The sequence below is a fragment of the Saccopteryx leptura genome, chromosome 1 (genome assembly GCF_036850995.1).
Source record: "Saccopteryx leptura isolate mSacLep1 chromosome 1, mSacLep1_pri_phased_curated, whole genome shotgun sequence".
Taxonomy (NCBI): domain Eukaryota; kingdom Metazoa; phylum Chordata; class Mammalia; order Chiroptera; family Emballonuridae; genus Saccopteryx; species Saccopteryx leptura.
The window spans coordinates 195150388-195166238 of record NC_089503.1 but is presented as its reverse complement, the minus strand read 5'-3'; the positions used below and the strand labels follow the sequence as shown (position 1 = coordinate 195166238).

Here is a 15851-nt window from a genome sequence, read left to right as displayed (position 1 = left end):
AGAGAGACATTATCTGATAAAAAAAATGTGATCAAGCCTGACCAGGTGGTGGCACAGTGGATAGAGCATCAGACTGGGACATGGAGGATCCAGGCTCGAAGCCATGAGGTCGCTGGCTTGAGCATGGGCTCACCTGCCTTGAGCGCAGTCTCACCAGCTGGAACACGGGGGTTGCTGGTTTGAGCATGGGATCATAGACATGACCCCATGGTCACTTGCTTGAGCCCAAGGTCACTGGCTCGAGCAAGGGGTCACTCACTCTGCTGTAGCCCCCCATCAAGGCACATATGAGAAAGCAATCAGTGAATAACTAAGGAGCTGCAATGAATAGATGCTTCTCATCTCTCCCTTCCTGTCTGTCTGTCCCTATCTGTCCCTCTCTCTGACTCTCTCTGTCTCTGTCAAAAAAAAATGTGATCAAATACAGATATGTTGGTCATAAGACAACCGCGGCCATAATTCCCACATGGAAAAGAGCCACACACAGTTTTGGGTGGATTGATGGGGAGATGCCTCAGTCTTCCTTTTTTTCTGTCAGAGCAGAGACAGGAATGAGGCCTGTGGAGTGGCCAATTAGTGATGCGTTGATGTAGGTTTAACAACTGGCTTGCCAGGAAAAAAGAGCCCTGAATTGTTATGTTGGCATTTTTATGGCACAAATACTCCTGCCGTAGAGAATATCAATCTGGATGTTACTGAAGGCAGAACACAGAAACGAACAGCTGGAGCTCCACCACCCCTGGACCAGGAAGGAGCTGACTGCTGGCCAGGAATGGGAAGACTCCTTGTGTGGCAGATGAAGGCTCAGGCAGACTGAATTCCACAGAATACTGAGTTTTTCCTGTACGAAGAATTGATTTATTCATCTGTAGTCAGTGTATTTGTGCATCTTGACCTTTTCTCTTTGTATTGGGAAGTGGTGGTCTAAGTGACATATATAGTAATAATCAGATAACATAGCATTGTAACTATATCATTATTCATAAGCAATAACAGTTTCTAAATGTGGCTTGTATCTGAAATGGAATTAATTGAGAATCATTTTCAATCTATTCCTTGTAACAGAAACCAAAGAAATTACCAGTTTATTTTCATTTCAGGATACAGTACTAGTATGATCTGAATTTTAATATATTAATATTTCATAAAAGAAAATGTTTTATTTCCATCAAATAGCTTTTTTCCCATCAAAGCAAAAAATTTAATGGCATACTGCTCAAACCAATATTATATGCAGAAATAATAACAGCAAATAACTTATTCCTTATGTAATGTAATATACACCTTGTAAGTAGTGTGCAGGCGCACAGTACTGACAATATACTAAGTAATTACTATTGAAACTTACTTTCAAAATATTTCTATTAGGCATTGGTGCAACCAGAGTTGATATTATATACATTGCATTTTCTAAAAAATTTTTAAAGGGGTTTTAAATTCCCAGTAGCATTAGAAATGAATGTACTTTTAAGTATTTAAAGCAGAGATACAAAAACTCATGAATTCTATTAAAAATTTCATCTACTGTGCACAAATGAAGACATCTTTTCAAATAACTTGCACTTATACCAAATTCATAAAGGTGACTATAAAAATATTACAAACCCAATAAAAATACAATTATATAGTACAAAAATTTTTTAAAGAAAAATTTACAGAACACGATACTTTTTAGTGTCTCACTAGAAATATTGTTCAGAATTAACTGATTTTAGAAACCTAAATTGACATTTTAAATCAGTTTTCTACTTCAGAATGGAAGACACTGAGAGTTTATAGAATAAATTTTGAAACAGGGTTGGGTAAAATGTTACAAAGTGGAATAGTAAACACTTTACACGCTTTAGTTACTGCCTTGCCAAAGATAAAAATGGCCCATTGTATCTTTTCCCTCTAATGTAACTTGAATTTCTAGATAATTATTTTAATTACAATTCCTTTGTTTATATAAAAAGTCTCTGAAATGAAATGTAAAGATTTTAGGTTCTCTAATAAAGACCAAAATACCAGTAAGCCATTTTTATTTTTAAAGTGTATTTAAAGAAATGCTTATTTCTGTATAACACCCTGAAGTGCTGAATTCAGAGACATTAGTAACATGGCTGGCCAATTACTGACTTAGCTTTAACCTTACAGGAATATTAAAATTGGCAGTTAAGTTCCAGATTTAAGCATTTGATTTAATATGCAGTACTGTATATTTCAATACAGATGTCAAAGAAAAAGCTCATTTTTTTATTCTAAAATGGGTAATACAAATCAATTTTGGAAGGAGGAATTATGCCAAGATAAGAAATAGATGTTTTAACCCTTAGAATAATTGCTACAAAAGACCTGTAAATTTCTAGAAAAAAAAAATCTGAAAATGTTTCTTTAGGAAAAAAAATTATGCAACCTATTAGATATCTCCCCAAATAGCATTGCCATGGGGTTCAGCCAACTCTGGACCTGGCTTATGAAACTTTAAAATTTAACAAAAAGTAATTAGCACCAAATTTTTCTAAAACTTTAAATGATATACTGAAGTCATTCAAGGCCCAAGTGTTAAATCATAAAAAAGTTACATTTGAGAATGTTCCCCCAGCAAAAATAAATATATTCCTTTCAAACTTTAGATGTGCCAGCTGTACTGCTTTTCATTCATGTATTTATATTTACATAGTATATTGTATTTATTATCCATACATTGTTAGGGATGAGCAGGGACAATAGAAATCCAAATTATTTCCCAAATAACATGGGGTTATTTGGTCAGGTGGGTGGAGAGCAGTTCTCCAATTAAAATATATTATTTCACCCGTTTTCTTCTACCGTGTTTATTGGAGCTCTTTATGAAACCTGTAATATTGGCTAGCTGGAATTCCACACCCTGCTATTTTCCTTGCTCACTTTTTGGTGGTGTTTGTTAGTTAAGATCTGGCCTGAGAATAAGGGTGTTTAAAAGTGGGTACACATCACAGTAGTGAATCAGAGTTCTGAATAAGCTTCAAAATGTATATCCAACCATGTTATAATAAAGAGTTTAATTTTAAACAACACCCACCTATACATTTAATCACAAAATAGCACAATTTGAAACAAGGCCAACATTTTGGCTTTCATATAGTGAAATATGTTAACTTCACCAATTAAATACATGGCTACCAAATGTCCACAAACAGCCTGTTTGGCCATGTTTTACTGTTGCACATAAATAATGACAAGGCAAAGAAGAGCAACTAGTCCGAGGGCTTGTAGGCCAAGGAACCACAGCAGAACCCAGAAGAAAACAACTATCACTGGCTCCACAGTGCGTTCTCCAAAACACATCCTGGTGAAGCCCATGCTGATGAGGCTCCTGTTCAGTTCACCAAAAAGGGTTCCCATCTTTTTGTAGTCATCTCCAAGAGGCTGGCCAGTGTGGTTTTGTGATTCTTCAGCATCCTTAAGAAAGGAAGGAAGAGAAGGAGGGAGGGAGGGAGGGAGGGAGGGAGGGAGGGAGGGAGGGAAGGAAGGAAGGAAGGAAGGGAGGAAGGAAGGAAGGAAGGAAGGAAGGAAGGAAGGAAGGAGAAGGACGGACAAAACAAACAGAAAATGAGAAATAGGTGATGATCTTTAAGAAGAATGACTATCTCAGAGTCCTTTATCTTTCAAAGAATTCTTTATGTTAAATTACCTTTGTTCAAATAATGATTTAGTTTCTCTCTCCTAATCAGACCCTAATACTGTTCCAAAAAAAAAAAAAATGATGTCATGTTGCTGACATAGTCATATTTATAATTTATTAAACCTAATTTCTTTTAGGAGCCATGGTTCAAATGAATAATTATCTATTGAATATCACTTGCTCATAGTAGGTATAAGATGGAAAATTACATTAAAAAAAGCTTTAGCCTGACCAGGTGGTGGCACAGTGGATAGAGATTTGGACTGGGATGCAGAGGACCCAGGTTTGAAACCCTGAGGTCACCAGCCTGAGCATGGGCTCATCTGGCTTGAGCGCAAGCTAAGCAGCTTGAGTGTGGGGTCGCTGGCTTGAGCATGAGATCATAGCTGTGTCCCCATGGTCACTGGCTTGAGCCCAAAGGTCACTGGCTTGAGCAAGAGGTCACTGGCTCAGCTGGAGCACCCCACCCCCACCCCCAAAGCACCTATGAGAAAGCAATCAATGAACAACTAAGGTGCTTCAACAAAGAATTGATGCTTATCATCTCTCTCCCTTCCTGTTAGTTTGTCCCTGTCTGTCCCACCCCCCTCGCATGCACACACACAAAAAGGAACTCAGTCAACTTGAGGCCATGTGGAGAGGTAGCAATGTGTCACTCTCATATCTTGGGAACAACAGGTGGGATTGAGGCTGGAAGTTATATTCAGCAAGGACCTGTGTGGGCAGGCTGCTGGTCTGCAGCCTTCTTTTTCTTTTCTTCATGTAAAAACAGACAAAACAACAACAAAAAGAACTAAAGAAAAGCAAAAAATTAAGAAAAAATGTCCAAGAGGGTTTTCTATCTTTTTCCAGTAAGTGGCACTGGACGACAAGTTTGAGCTCTGTAAAATCCATGCTGAGCTCTGCTGAGAAGCTGCTATTGTAAAAGTGGTGAGGGATTTACCCGTTGTTCAGCTGTGCGTTATGTCTCTGTCACTCTCTGTACCATGGGGGTGGGATCTGGGAGCCTGGAAGGGCCGCACTTTGTATTTTTGTGTCTCTGTCAAACCTTGGGCTTTAGTGGATTCGTGTGGTGAACTTCTAGGCACAACTGGGAGCCCAGATGGGGTTCATTCTTTGCATTATAGTTGTTCAATTTGTTGAAATTTCAAGGGGAGAGATCAAGTGTATCTCTCATACGGCTATTACTCTGACATCTGGCATTTTTTTATTTTAAAAGCCCTAAATGAATATCTATTATGGGCAGGGCACTGTTTTAAGTACCTTGATCTGCAAAACATAAAGGAAACTAAAAAAGAGCGATTGTGTAATTTAGTCAGGACCCCCAGTAACTGATAGGAAGAAGATGCGCAGTCAGGTCAGGTGTCTGCCCCACAGCCCATTTTCTGAAGCTCTATACTACATGCTTTCTTAAACATATAAAATCAATCTTGTGATCATTCACTTTCTATTTGTTTTAATGTATCAGTTTCCAACAGTCGTTCAAAGAGTTACACTTGTCTTAAATTTATATATAGCAAAAATAATAAATCATTTATAAGTAGTCTTGTTTACCTTTGCCTCACTGTACATTGTAGCATTGGTCTCAATTGTGATACTATTTGATTTTGATAATAGGATTAATTTTTTAAAAATAATAATAGAAGCCAGACCAACCTCTAACCCTAATCCCACCACTGTTATCCAGAAGAAAAGGAAGGCCACATAAACGTCCCAGAAACTAAACACACAGTGGATACTGTTTCGTTTTTCTAATTATATCTGGTTAAGAGAGAAATGTGTATTTTGTTTGGACAGAAAGCAACCAGCTTATTTTTTCATCCTGAAATTTTCTTGCCTTTGTATGATAATGAACTTCTAACAGAGTATAATGTGCTTCAAGATCACAGAAAGGCTACCTTTATAAATAACATAATTTTGGATATGCTGAGGTTGCCAGTTCTAAACCCCAGGCTTGCCCAGTCAAGGCACATGTGGGAGTTAATACTTCCTGCTCCTCCTCCTTCTCTTTCTCTCTCTCTCTCCCTCCTCACTAAGATAAATAAATTTTAAAATTTTATTAAAAAAATAACAATTTTGGATAGAATATATTATGGAGAGACAAACATTAAGGGGAAGAACAATGACAGAAACAAGTAGGGAGTGAGTTTCAGAGATATTTTAGGCTGAATGCTCTCTTGTCTTAAGAAAACTGAAATTTTTTGTTTCACTCAATCCTTATTCACGCAACCTCTCAAAAGAAAGACCTTTTTTTTAAAAAAGATCTTGTTACTTTCTTTTAAAAGAACAGGAATCTCAATGTGCAAAATAGGATATTATTCTGTGACTAGCAAATACATGAAAATAGATATTAAGAAAGAAGCAGTTAGCTTGACCAGGCAGTGTTGTAGTGGACAGAGCATCAGACTGGGGCGTAGAGGACCCAGGTTGGAAACCCCTAGGTCGCTCACTTGAGCATGGGCTCATACGGCTTGAGCGCAGAATCACTAGTTTGAGCATGAGGTTGCTGGCTTGAGCGTGGGATCATAGACATGATCCCACTGTCGCTAGCTTGAGCAAGGGGTCACTCACTCTGCTGTAGCCCCCCCATCAAGGCACATATGAGAAAGCAATTAATGAACAACTAAGTTGCTGCAACAAAGAGTTGATGCTTCTCATCTCTCTTCCTTTCTGCCTGTCTGTCCCTATCTGTCCCTCTCTCTGTCTCTCTCGCTAAAAAATAAAAATAAAGGGAATATAGTAAAGGCCACAAATAGAAACTTAATTTCCTAACTACTGTGTTTAGATGTTAAATATTCATAATTATTTTATCCTTCATTTTCCATAAAATTCAAAACATTTGCACCATGCTTCTCTTTGATTAGAACTCTGATAAACTATAGTTGCCATAAGAAAACAGCAACAAAAACATAGCCAACCATTTCCCCTTACTTAGCCAAGATAAGGCATAACTGCCAATGAGGTGATAAGGAAAAAAGAGTAGCTATGGCAAAATTAAAGGAGAAGATAGAAAGCACCTTTTCAATAAAGTTAATTAGAAATTCAATTATTCTGCTCAAATAAAAGGACTTTTTCATTCTTATCAATTCTCTTAAGTACACACATGAATACATGACCCACTCAATGAACTAAAACATTACTTATAAGGACTCCAGGTTTGTGAAGACAGGAGACTGCTGCCTCAGGATAACTGCAACACAGAGACAAAAGAAAATGAGGACCCTGTGGCAAAGGCTGAAAGAAGGTGTGACCAGAGATAAAGTTTGTCCTTATGCCGTCAAGGGCAAGGATAGTGTCACAGTACTTCCAGTTTTTCCCTGTGATACTGGTGGACTTTTTCTCTGAACAGGAAATTGGGAATAATTCACACAAAGGAGGGTAGTCCTTTTTTGCTATGAAGGATCAGTGTCTGACCACAACAGTAACTGAAGATCTACACAAAAGCGACATAGGCCCTGGCCGGTTGGCTCAGCGGTAGAGCGTCGGCCTGGCGTGCGGGGGACCCGGGTTCGATTCCCGGCCAGGGCACATAGGAGAGGCGCCCATTTGCTTCTCCACCCCCCCCCCCTTCCTCTCTGTCTCTCTCTTCCCCTCCCGCATCCAAGGCTCCATTGGAGCAAGATGGCCTGGGCGCTGGGGATGGCTCCTTGGCCTCTGCCCCAGGTGCTGGAGTGGCTCTGGTCACGGCAGAGCGACACCCCGGAGGGGCAGAGCATCGCCCCCTGGTGGGCAGAGCGTGTCGCCCCTGGTGGGCGTGCCGGGTGGATCCCGGTCGGGCGCATGCGGGAGTCTGTCTGACTGTCTCTCCCTGTTTCCAGCTATAAAAAAAAAATAGAAAAAAACCCCCAAAAAACAAAAACAAAAACAAAAGTGACATAACTTTGGTTTGTAGGTTATTGTCTTTTTAGAGCAGGGGTCCCCAAACTATGGCCTGTGGCCATTTATCCAGGCCCGCCGCACTTCCAGAAGGGGCACCTCTTTCATTGGTGGTCAGCAAAGCGCAGCATCGCTCACATATAGTACTACTTCCGTTTTGTTTTTTTACTTTAAAATATGTGCAATGTACATAGGGATTTGTTCATAGTTTTTTTTATAGTCCGGCCCTCCAACGGTCTGAGGGACAGTGAACTGGCCCCCTGTGTAAAAAGTTTGGGGACCTCTGTTTTAGAGAAACGATTAGGAAACCTTAATAGTTTGTTCAGTAAATAATATCCTAGAAATCTAAAAATGACATGTTCTGAAAAGGCAAGTCTATCATGTGGTTAGTTGAGACAAATAAGGGAACCAGAGAAAAACATGAGAGGGAAGGTAAAGGTAAAACAAGGAGCTGGTGTTCACTGATGGCCTACTATGTGCTAGGCTTTTATGTCGAAAATGTCACTTTAAGGAGCAGGTAGCATTGTACCCAATGCGATGAGTCAGTTGAGTCTTGAGGGATTAAATATTCAGGATGAGAAGGTAATAAAGTGGGAAAGCCAGGATGCACGCCGAGAACTGCTGCCTCCAACACTGTCTCACTTCTCCAGAGAAGAACATGCATCAGGAAGAGAAGATGTGGCGAGAAACAAAAGGTGACTGGGATGGGGGAGAAGGAGGTCAGCTGGGAGAATGAGACACCTGGAAGGAAGGCACACAAAAGAGGACAGCATGTGTGCGAGAGCAGCAGAGGAATGTGGGAGGAAAACAGAGAAGCAGGTATAAGAAAAGATCAGTTGAGAGACAACCCATTGGGAATGTAGATGTCAAGAAAAGAAACAAGGCCATGGCCAGGTTGTTCAGTGGCTAGAGCTTCATCTGGACCCACCCAGGTCGCAGGTCCTATCCCCAGCCAGGGCACATATGAGAAGCAGCTAATGAGTGTACAGCTAAGTGGAACAATTAAGTGGAACAATGTATTGAGTTGATGCTTCTCTCTCTCTCTCTCTCTCTCTCTCTCTCTTTCTCTCAATGGAAAAAAAGAAACAATTTTTACCTTAAATATTCCAGTAGAATATTTATTAGCAAAGTATTCTTAACAACTCAAAGCACTTGAAACAATACATTTGAGCAGGGTTTCTCAATTGTGGCACAATTGACGTTTTGGGCCAGATGATCTGTACTGTTAATCACATTTTTGATACTTGGTGAAATGGGAAGCATAGGCCTTCCTCCACTGCCATTGTTTAAAGACAGATGATCTCGGAACACATTTTCATTGTGCAACACACTTTAATAAATGCTGTTTACAGAGTTCCTCCATTTATTCACCTAACTATCTGCGATGCAGCATCGGTTTGAAAGTTCAAGGTGCTGCAAAAGGCAAGGAACTGACACGCAGCACCACCATTTGAAAGGAAGCAAAGCCAAACTTCCCTATAGTCTGGATTATTACACACCTGGATGATGCAAAGAAACAAATCTAAGAGCTACTGGTATTTATTAGTATTAGAATTAATGAAATAATTGGGAAAGGTAGCTAGTTAAAAAGTAAATACAGGCCTGACCTGTGGTGGCGCAGTGGGATAAAGCGTCAACCTGGAACACTGAAGTTGCCGGTTCGAAACCTTGGGCTTGCCTGGTCAAGGCACATATGGGAGTTGATGCTTCCTGCTCCTCCCCCTTCTCTCTCTCTCACTCCTCTCTCTCTAAAAAATCAGTCAATAAATAAAATATTAAAAAAAAAAAGTAAATACAATTTTTTTCCTTTCTCTTCCTTTCCTTTCTCTTCCTTTCCTTTCTCTTCCTTTCCTTTCCTTTCCTCTTCTCTTTTTAATGGATGTTTAAATTGAAAACAAAAAGTAAATATATAAGAACCAATAGCTTGAAACTAGCAGCAAAAACACAATATGAAACAAAAATCCCTTTCACAATACTAACAATAGTAGTATAAAAGTTTAATAAAGACTTTGTTATTTAAGACTACTATAAAGGATTGTAAAGCCAGGTAGAAAGTGGATTATTAATTAGAAAAAAGATTAGCTCCACACCTCACATAAATACATAGTCATTCAAAAGAGATTAAATACACAGAGTGAAAGAGATGAAACCCAAAAAATGCACACACAAAAGAAAACATTGGTGGATATTTGACAGCTTGTAGAATTAGAAAGAATGTTCTAAACAAATATAGATGTGTATGTGTGTGTGTGTGTGTGTGTGTAAAGTTACCCCCCCAAAAAAATCCTTTGGCTAATAAAAATTTAAAGGATTTCTAAATCAAAACATCATAAGCAAAATTATAAAGTGAATAGCAAACAGGGAAAATTGTGATATAGGGATAAATGTCTTTAAATAATGTCAGAAAGAAATAGTAAAAAACTTGATTTAAAAAGAAATGTAAATGTTCAAAATGTATATGAATGGTTTAGTAAACCTCTCCGGCAATATCTTACCACAGTAAGACAATTTTGGCTACTAAATTGACAGATTAATTTATAAAATTAGGGGATATTTTATCGCTTAATATTAATTTTGAAATATCCCCTAATATTTGTGAGCAGTATAATCTGAAATTATGTTGTTCATTGCTGGCATGGGTGGTTTCCCCTCAGGCTCTCTAACACAGCAAAGTGCACCATGGTGCTCCTTCCTTGGTGCTAAAAAGAATTTTTTGAAATTCTTTAAGATGTTTCATGGGCCCTGGCTGAATGGCTTGCTTAGCTAGAGCATCACCCCGAAGTGCAGAGGTTGCCAGTTCAATCCCTAGTCAGGGCAGATACAGGAACAAATTGATGTTCGTGTCTGAATCTGTCTGTCTCTCTTTCTTTTTGTCCCTCCCTTCCTCTCTCACTAATATCAATTTTAAAAACATGTTTCATGGGATTTCAGAGTGTGAACCACTGACCTAGTTACTCTTCTGGGAAACAATTGAGGATTTACAAGCAAAGATTTTTATTACAGGACTGACCTGTGGTGGCACAGTGGATAAGGCGTCGACAAGAAATGCTTAGTTAGTTTGTCGGTTCAAAACCCCAGACTTGCCTGGGTCAAGGCACATATGGGAGTTGATGCTTCCTGCTCCTCCCTTCTTCTTCTCTCTCTCTCTCTTACTTTCTCTCCCCTCTCTAAAATGAATAAATCTTTTAAAAATCTAAAAAAATGATTTCATTACAGTATTATTCATAAGAGAAAATTTAAAGCAACTTGAATGTTCTCCTGAGAATGGATTATTAGGCAGCCTTAAAAATAATTTTAACAAATAATTTTTGATAAGTTGAGAAGATGACACCACATGAAAAGTGGATAAAACAAGATGCCAAATTCAAATGTTACATTAAAACAAGTTTAAAATGTATCTGTGTGTATATGTGCATATACACAGCTACAAAGAGATATATGAATGTACTAATACCAAATGTTTGATACTTTATAACAAAATATTACTTGAAGTGGGATCCAAATGATCTTGTTTTATTCTTTAGATCTACATTTCTACATTTTCGAAAGTACACATTACTTGTACAATCACAGAGAAATAGCTTAAAGCTAAAGATAATGATTCTGAAGGCATCCTAAGAATGATGGGACTTCGCCACGTACCATGCAAACAGGGCCACCTTAGCTTTCCCACCCTGCGGACTTCTGCACCAGACCAGATGCCACTCACATGACACCAGTGTGATAGAGGGAGCGCAAATGCTCAGTTCCCAGCTGTGAGCAGGGCAAACTCTCTCACACAATGTCACCTGGCATTCACAGTCCTGAACAGGAATGGATCATGGTTCATGCAACAATTACCACTGTGCACGGAGAATGGAGAATAGTATGTCCTGTTCCTACAGCTCTTAGGCATTTTCTCTTTCTCCCTGGCTGCTCGCTCCTAGAGGCCTGACACTTCAAACAACACATTTCCTTCATCTAGAGCAGGGGTCTCAAACTCAACTCAGCATGTGGGCCGCAGAGCAAGATCACAGCCGTTAGGCGGGCCGCACTAGGTCTACAAAAGGCAACTGTTACGCAACACTTTTCTCACTGCAGTTGAAAACAAAAAAAAATCAGTACAACAAGCACAATCATACATGCAGTTTACTCAGTGTCACAAAACGACCAGAAACTGTAGTTCGTATCACAACTGCTGTTAACTAAGCTAATATCTAGCTAGGATGCTAGAGAAATGAAAAATACAAGTAGGCCCCTAGGCTTACTTAATTTTATCCAAAATATTTTGAACTTCGTGGATTAGTCTGCGGGCCGCACAAAATTGTTCGGCGGGCCGCGAGTTTGAGACCGCTGATCTAGAGGACTTGGTCCATTCCTCCAAGTCCTTTCCTAGGATACTTGATTGTGATTATGACTCCTCTGTCAATGAACCCACCGGGGATGACTCCAGCCAAAGGACAGAGGAATCTCAGCCTTCACTGAGGTGGAGGAACATCTAAGGACAAGTCGTAAAATTAGATGTTTCCACATGGTGAGCAAACCTAAAACTGACAATATCTTGGTTGTTAAAATAACAACTGCATCAATACCAGGTTTTCCATATTACAATAAACGAATTCCAAAAAGCAGGCACGGTTTGATCTGGTTCAGATGGGGAGGAGGTCAGTGAAGGACAGGATGTGTGTAGTGGAGCCTTTATATAGGGATCATGACAGGGTGGGGGAGGGGGGGCATCAAATGTGAAGGAACCAGCACTAGAGAGGGATGACTGCAGCCCAGCAGTGCGGCCAGGGCTGCCCAGCGTCCAGGGCCGCCACACTGCCCAGCTGTTGGCGAAGGCTCAGTGGAAAGATGGCCCATCTCTTTTCCAGCAAATTAGTTTAGGTTCTGTTCCTTGTTTATATCATGGTTTCTATTGAGAATGTCACTTTAAGTTATAAATATCTAGTTTAAGAACCAAGTTTTCAAAACATATTTCATTTATAATTTGGAGTCCTTGTGTCCTTACGACAAAAAACAAACATACTGCCCCCTAAAGAAAAATTCAATGAAACAATGCCTTATGATATGCCTTATAATTGTAATTCCATTTACCTCTCCCTCAAATATCTTTATATCTGTAGTTATCTCTAACATCATTGTGAGTCAGTACAGAAAATTTTTTATTTCATTTGCAGGACTTGGGAAAAAGCTAGAAAACAAGCCTCTGTGATGACATCACCAAGAAGTGATGAAAGTTTGCTTCTCACCTCCATAGGTGGAGTGCACCAAGGTTTCGTTTACTTTTTTGAGGGTGGTCTTCTTTTAAGAAGTTTTTCTTTAATATTGAGATAAGAGTAAATGCATATCTCATGTATACTTTTCAATTATTGTGTATGTAAGCACAGATTACATAAATAAATGAAATAAAAATAGTTACATTTTCACAAGAGTGCAGCAATGAATGAAGCAGACAAGAGTGATATCTGTTCTATGGGATACATGTTTCACTTTCTGGTGTCTGTCTCCTGTGTCTTTGTGCCACAAGCAACCTGAATGCGGCCAGAGCTACTGATGATGCGAAACCCGCGGAAGTCTAAAGGGAGAGGTTTACAGGCTGCATTATGACGACATCCCATCACCAAGTGAGTTCCTGTTGCCTTTTTCCTTCACTTTTCCAGTTGAACAACTAAAGTAAGAGAAACCTAAGCTCTTTAGCTACTGAGTCACGGTACAGGTAACTGGAAAAAAACAGCCAGAAGGGAATCAGGAATTTCCCACCCACATACCTATGTACCAGCGTTGCCACCGTCTCTTGTTATAGGGTGAGAGAAACTACACTCCACAGGGTGAGTGGGCCCAATGCAAAGGCATAACTTTGTGTGCCAGTTACTTGTTTCCTAAGCATAAAATTGAAATAATAAAAGGTATACTTTTGCTATTAATGCCTTTCATGATGATACCGGAGTTTCCCAAATGTGGGAAGAAGGCCAGGGGTTAGGTGGCTGTCCCCAGCGTGGGCTATGGGGAGGCAGATCGCAGGTCCGCTCCTTGTACGGGTCTGGAGGCTGGCTCAGCTCGGTGTGTGTGGCGGCCTAGTCCCTGTGTTTGCTGCTGGGAAGTCACCCGACAAACCATTAAATAGCTTTTATGAAATGTCTTGTCAAATCTTAAAGACACCAGACTTCATTTAGTGACAGCAAATTAGGAGAATTTTAGAAACTACCAGGCTCCTCCCACCCCTGGTCACCGCGGGCCTTGCACACTTCTGTCTGTACCTGTACTCGAACTGCAAGAAAGTTCTTTCTCAAGAGGAGATTTCGCTGTCGTGTGGGTTCCTGTGAGGAGCTTGCTGCGGGGAGTCCCTGTTAGACGTGAGTTATGATACAGGCCTCTGAGCGGGCTTCCCACCTGGCGCCACCCCACACCTGCCAGACGCGGACGGGGGACTACGCGGAGCCACGCGCGTGGGAGACCCCAGGAGGCGGCGGCGGACACGTGCGCTCCCCAGGTCCTGTGTGCCCCGCTCCGGGGTGCCCACCTGAGGTGCCCACCCACCCCGCACACCTGCTCGCTCTTCTGCGGCTGTCGCCTAGAGCTCCCCTGCGGCCCCTGCTCGGTCCCTGCCGCCACCCTTTCCGTCAGCGCGTCCCGGTTCTCTTCGCGCGCTTCGCCGCCTCTGGCTCCGTCGCCGCCGCTGCGCAGCTCCCCGGCCGAGCGCATCCCGCCGCCCAGGAACGCCCAGGGCTCCGGGCCGGCCAGCCGCTCCTGTCGCCTGCGCGCTGGGGCCGGAGGAGGGCCCACCTGGGGCGGGGCCAGCGGGCGGGGCCATGGAGGGCGCTGGTGCGTGCGTGTGTGTATGTGTGTGTGTGTGTGTGTGTGTGTGTGTGTGCGTGCGTGCGTGTGTGTGTGTGTGTGTGTGTGTGTGTGATAGAGACGTGCTGCCTCTCTCTAGTGCGGTCCCCCTGTTTTATCCTGACTCTAGGGATTGTGGGGTGTGCCGCTGGCCGCCTGTCAGTAGGAGCAGTCCAGTCCTGCAGTCCTTGCCCTTTGTGGTTCTCTATTTCGTTTGTCTTCTCTCCAGGGAAGGGCTTTGTCTGCTGTAGGGCTTCCCTGCTGTGTTGGTTCTTGGAGGCTTGGGGGCGTTTGGCAGAGTATCTGCCTTTCTGTACATTTCTATAGGTGGGTAAAGGTAGGCCTTTCTCAGTGGGTGTTAAGGAGAACACATCCAATTTATAATTCTTTCTCTTACTACCTGTAACATTGTGGTTTCATAATGATAAAATATATTTGGTCTTCATCCTATTCCTGTCTCACAGCTGCCAAAACCCTTGGAATTTCCCAAGTGTTGAAAGGGATTAAGGCGTTTTGTTCTGTGAATGAGGTGATTGTTGGACCCTCCCCCCCATAAGGGTGGGGCTCATGCCAGTAGAGCCAACCAGTGATCAGAGGCTTTGAAATCTAGGTCCCAACCTTTAACCTTCCTCTCTAGGGAAGGGGGAAGGTCTGTGAGTTGAATCAATTAGCAGTGGTCAATGAGTTAATCAGTCATGCCTATGTAATGAAGCCTCTATAAAAAAACACAAAAAGAGCCTGACCAGGTGGTGACGCAGTGGATACAGCGTCAGACTGGGACCCAGAGGACCCAGGTTGGAAACTTGAGGTCTCTGGCTTGAGCGTGGGTGAGCAAGGCGTCACTCGCTCTGCTGTAGCCCCCACCCCCACCCTCCGTCAAGGCACATATGAGAAAGCAATGAACAACTAAGGTGTCACAATGAAGAATTGATGCTCCTCATCTCTCTCCCTTCCTGCCTGTCTGTCCCTATCTGTCCTTCTCTCTCACTCTTTCTCAAAAAAAAGGTGGGACGGATAAAAAAAAAAAAGAAGGGGGAAAAACACAAAAGGAGCCAGAGCTTCCAGGTTGACACACCTGTGGAGATGTGGGGAGGGTGTCCTGAGAGGGCATGCAAGCTCTGGGCTTCCTTCCGGACACTTTGTCTAATGCAACGCTTCCTCATAAGCTGGTAAAAATAAGAAGATGTTTCTCTGAAATCTGTAAGCTGCTCTGAGAAATTCTCATTGAACCTGAGGAGGGGTTTGTGAGAACCTCCAGTTTATAGCCAGTTGGTCAGAAACCCAGGTAATGACCTAGACTTGTGATTGGCATCTAAAGTGTTGGGGACAGACTGAAGTCTTGTGGGACTGAGCCATGAACCTGTGACATCTGCGCTCTATCTCCAGGTAGGTAGTATCAGAATTGAGTTAAGTGGGAAACATATACCTGTAGTAGTTGCTTCCTGTGTGTGCCTTGACCAGGCAAGCCCAGGCGTTCAAACTGGTGACCTCAGCATTCGCGGTCAATGCCTTA

General features: G+C 41.7%; 2 protein-coding genes across 3 annotated transcripts in view; one reads left to right on the top strand and one right to left on the bottom strand.

Annotated features, from left to right (window-relative positions):
* Positions 1 to 15851, top strand: part of TIFA (TRAF interacting protein with forkhead associated domain) — an 83628-nt gene that overhangs the window by 48083 nt on the left and 19694 nt on the right. Inside the window, exons 4-5 of one of the 2 annotated variants that reach the window (XR_010751310.1) lie at positions 12682 to 12776; positions 13032 to 13128. The gene's annotated coding sequence lies outside the window, so the exon portion shown is untranslated. Of the gene's footprint in view, positions 1 to 674; positions 844 to 12681; positions 12940 to 13031; positions 13129 to 15851 lie in introns of those variants that run through there. The other variant, XR_010751312.1, reaches the window with a different exon arrangement.
* FAM241A (family with sequence similarity 241 member A) lies at positions 883 to 14237 on the bottom strand. Its single transcript, XM_066383793.1, has 2 exons — positions 14051 to 14237; positions 883 to 3423 (listed from the first exon to the last, which is right to left on the bottom strand). The coding sequence occupies exons 1-2, from the start codon at positions 14204 to 14206 to the stop codon at positions 3178 to 3180; spliced, it is 402 nt and encodes a 133-aa protein (XP_066239890.1). The 5' UTR covers positions 14207 to 14237; the 3' UTR covers positions 883 to 3177.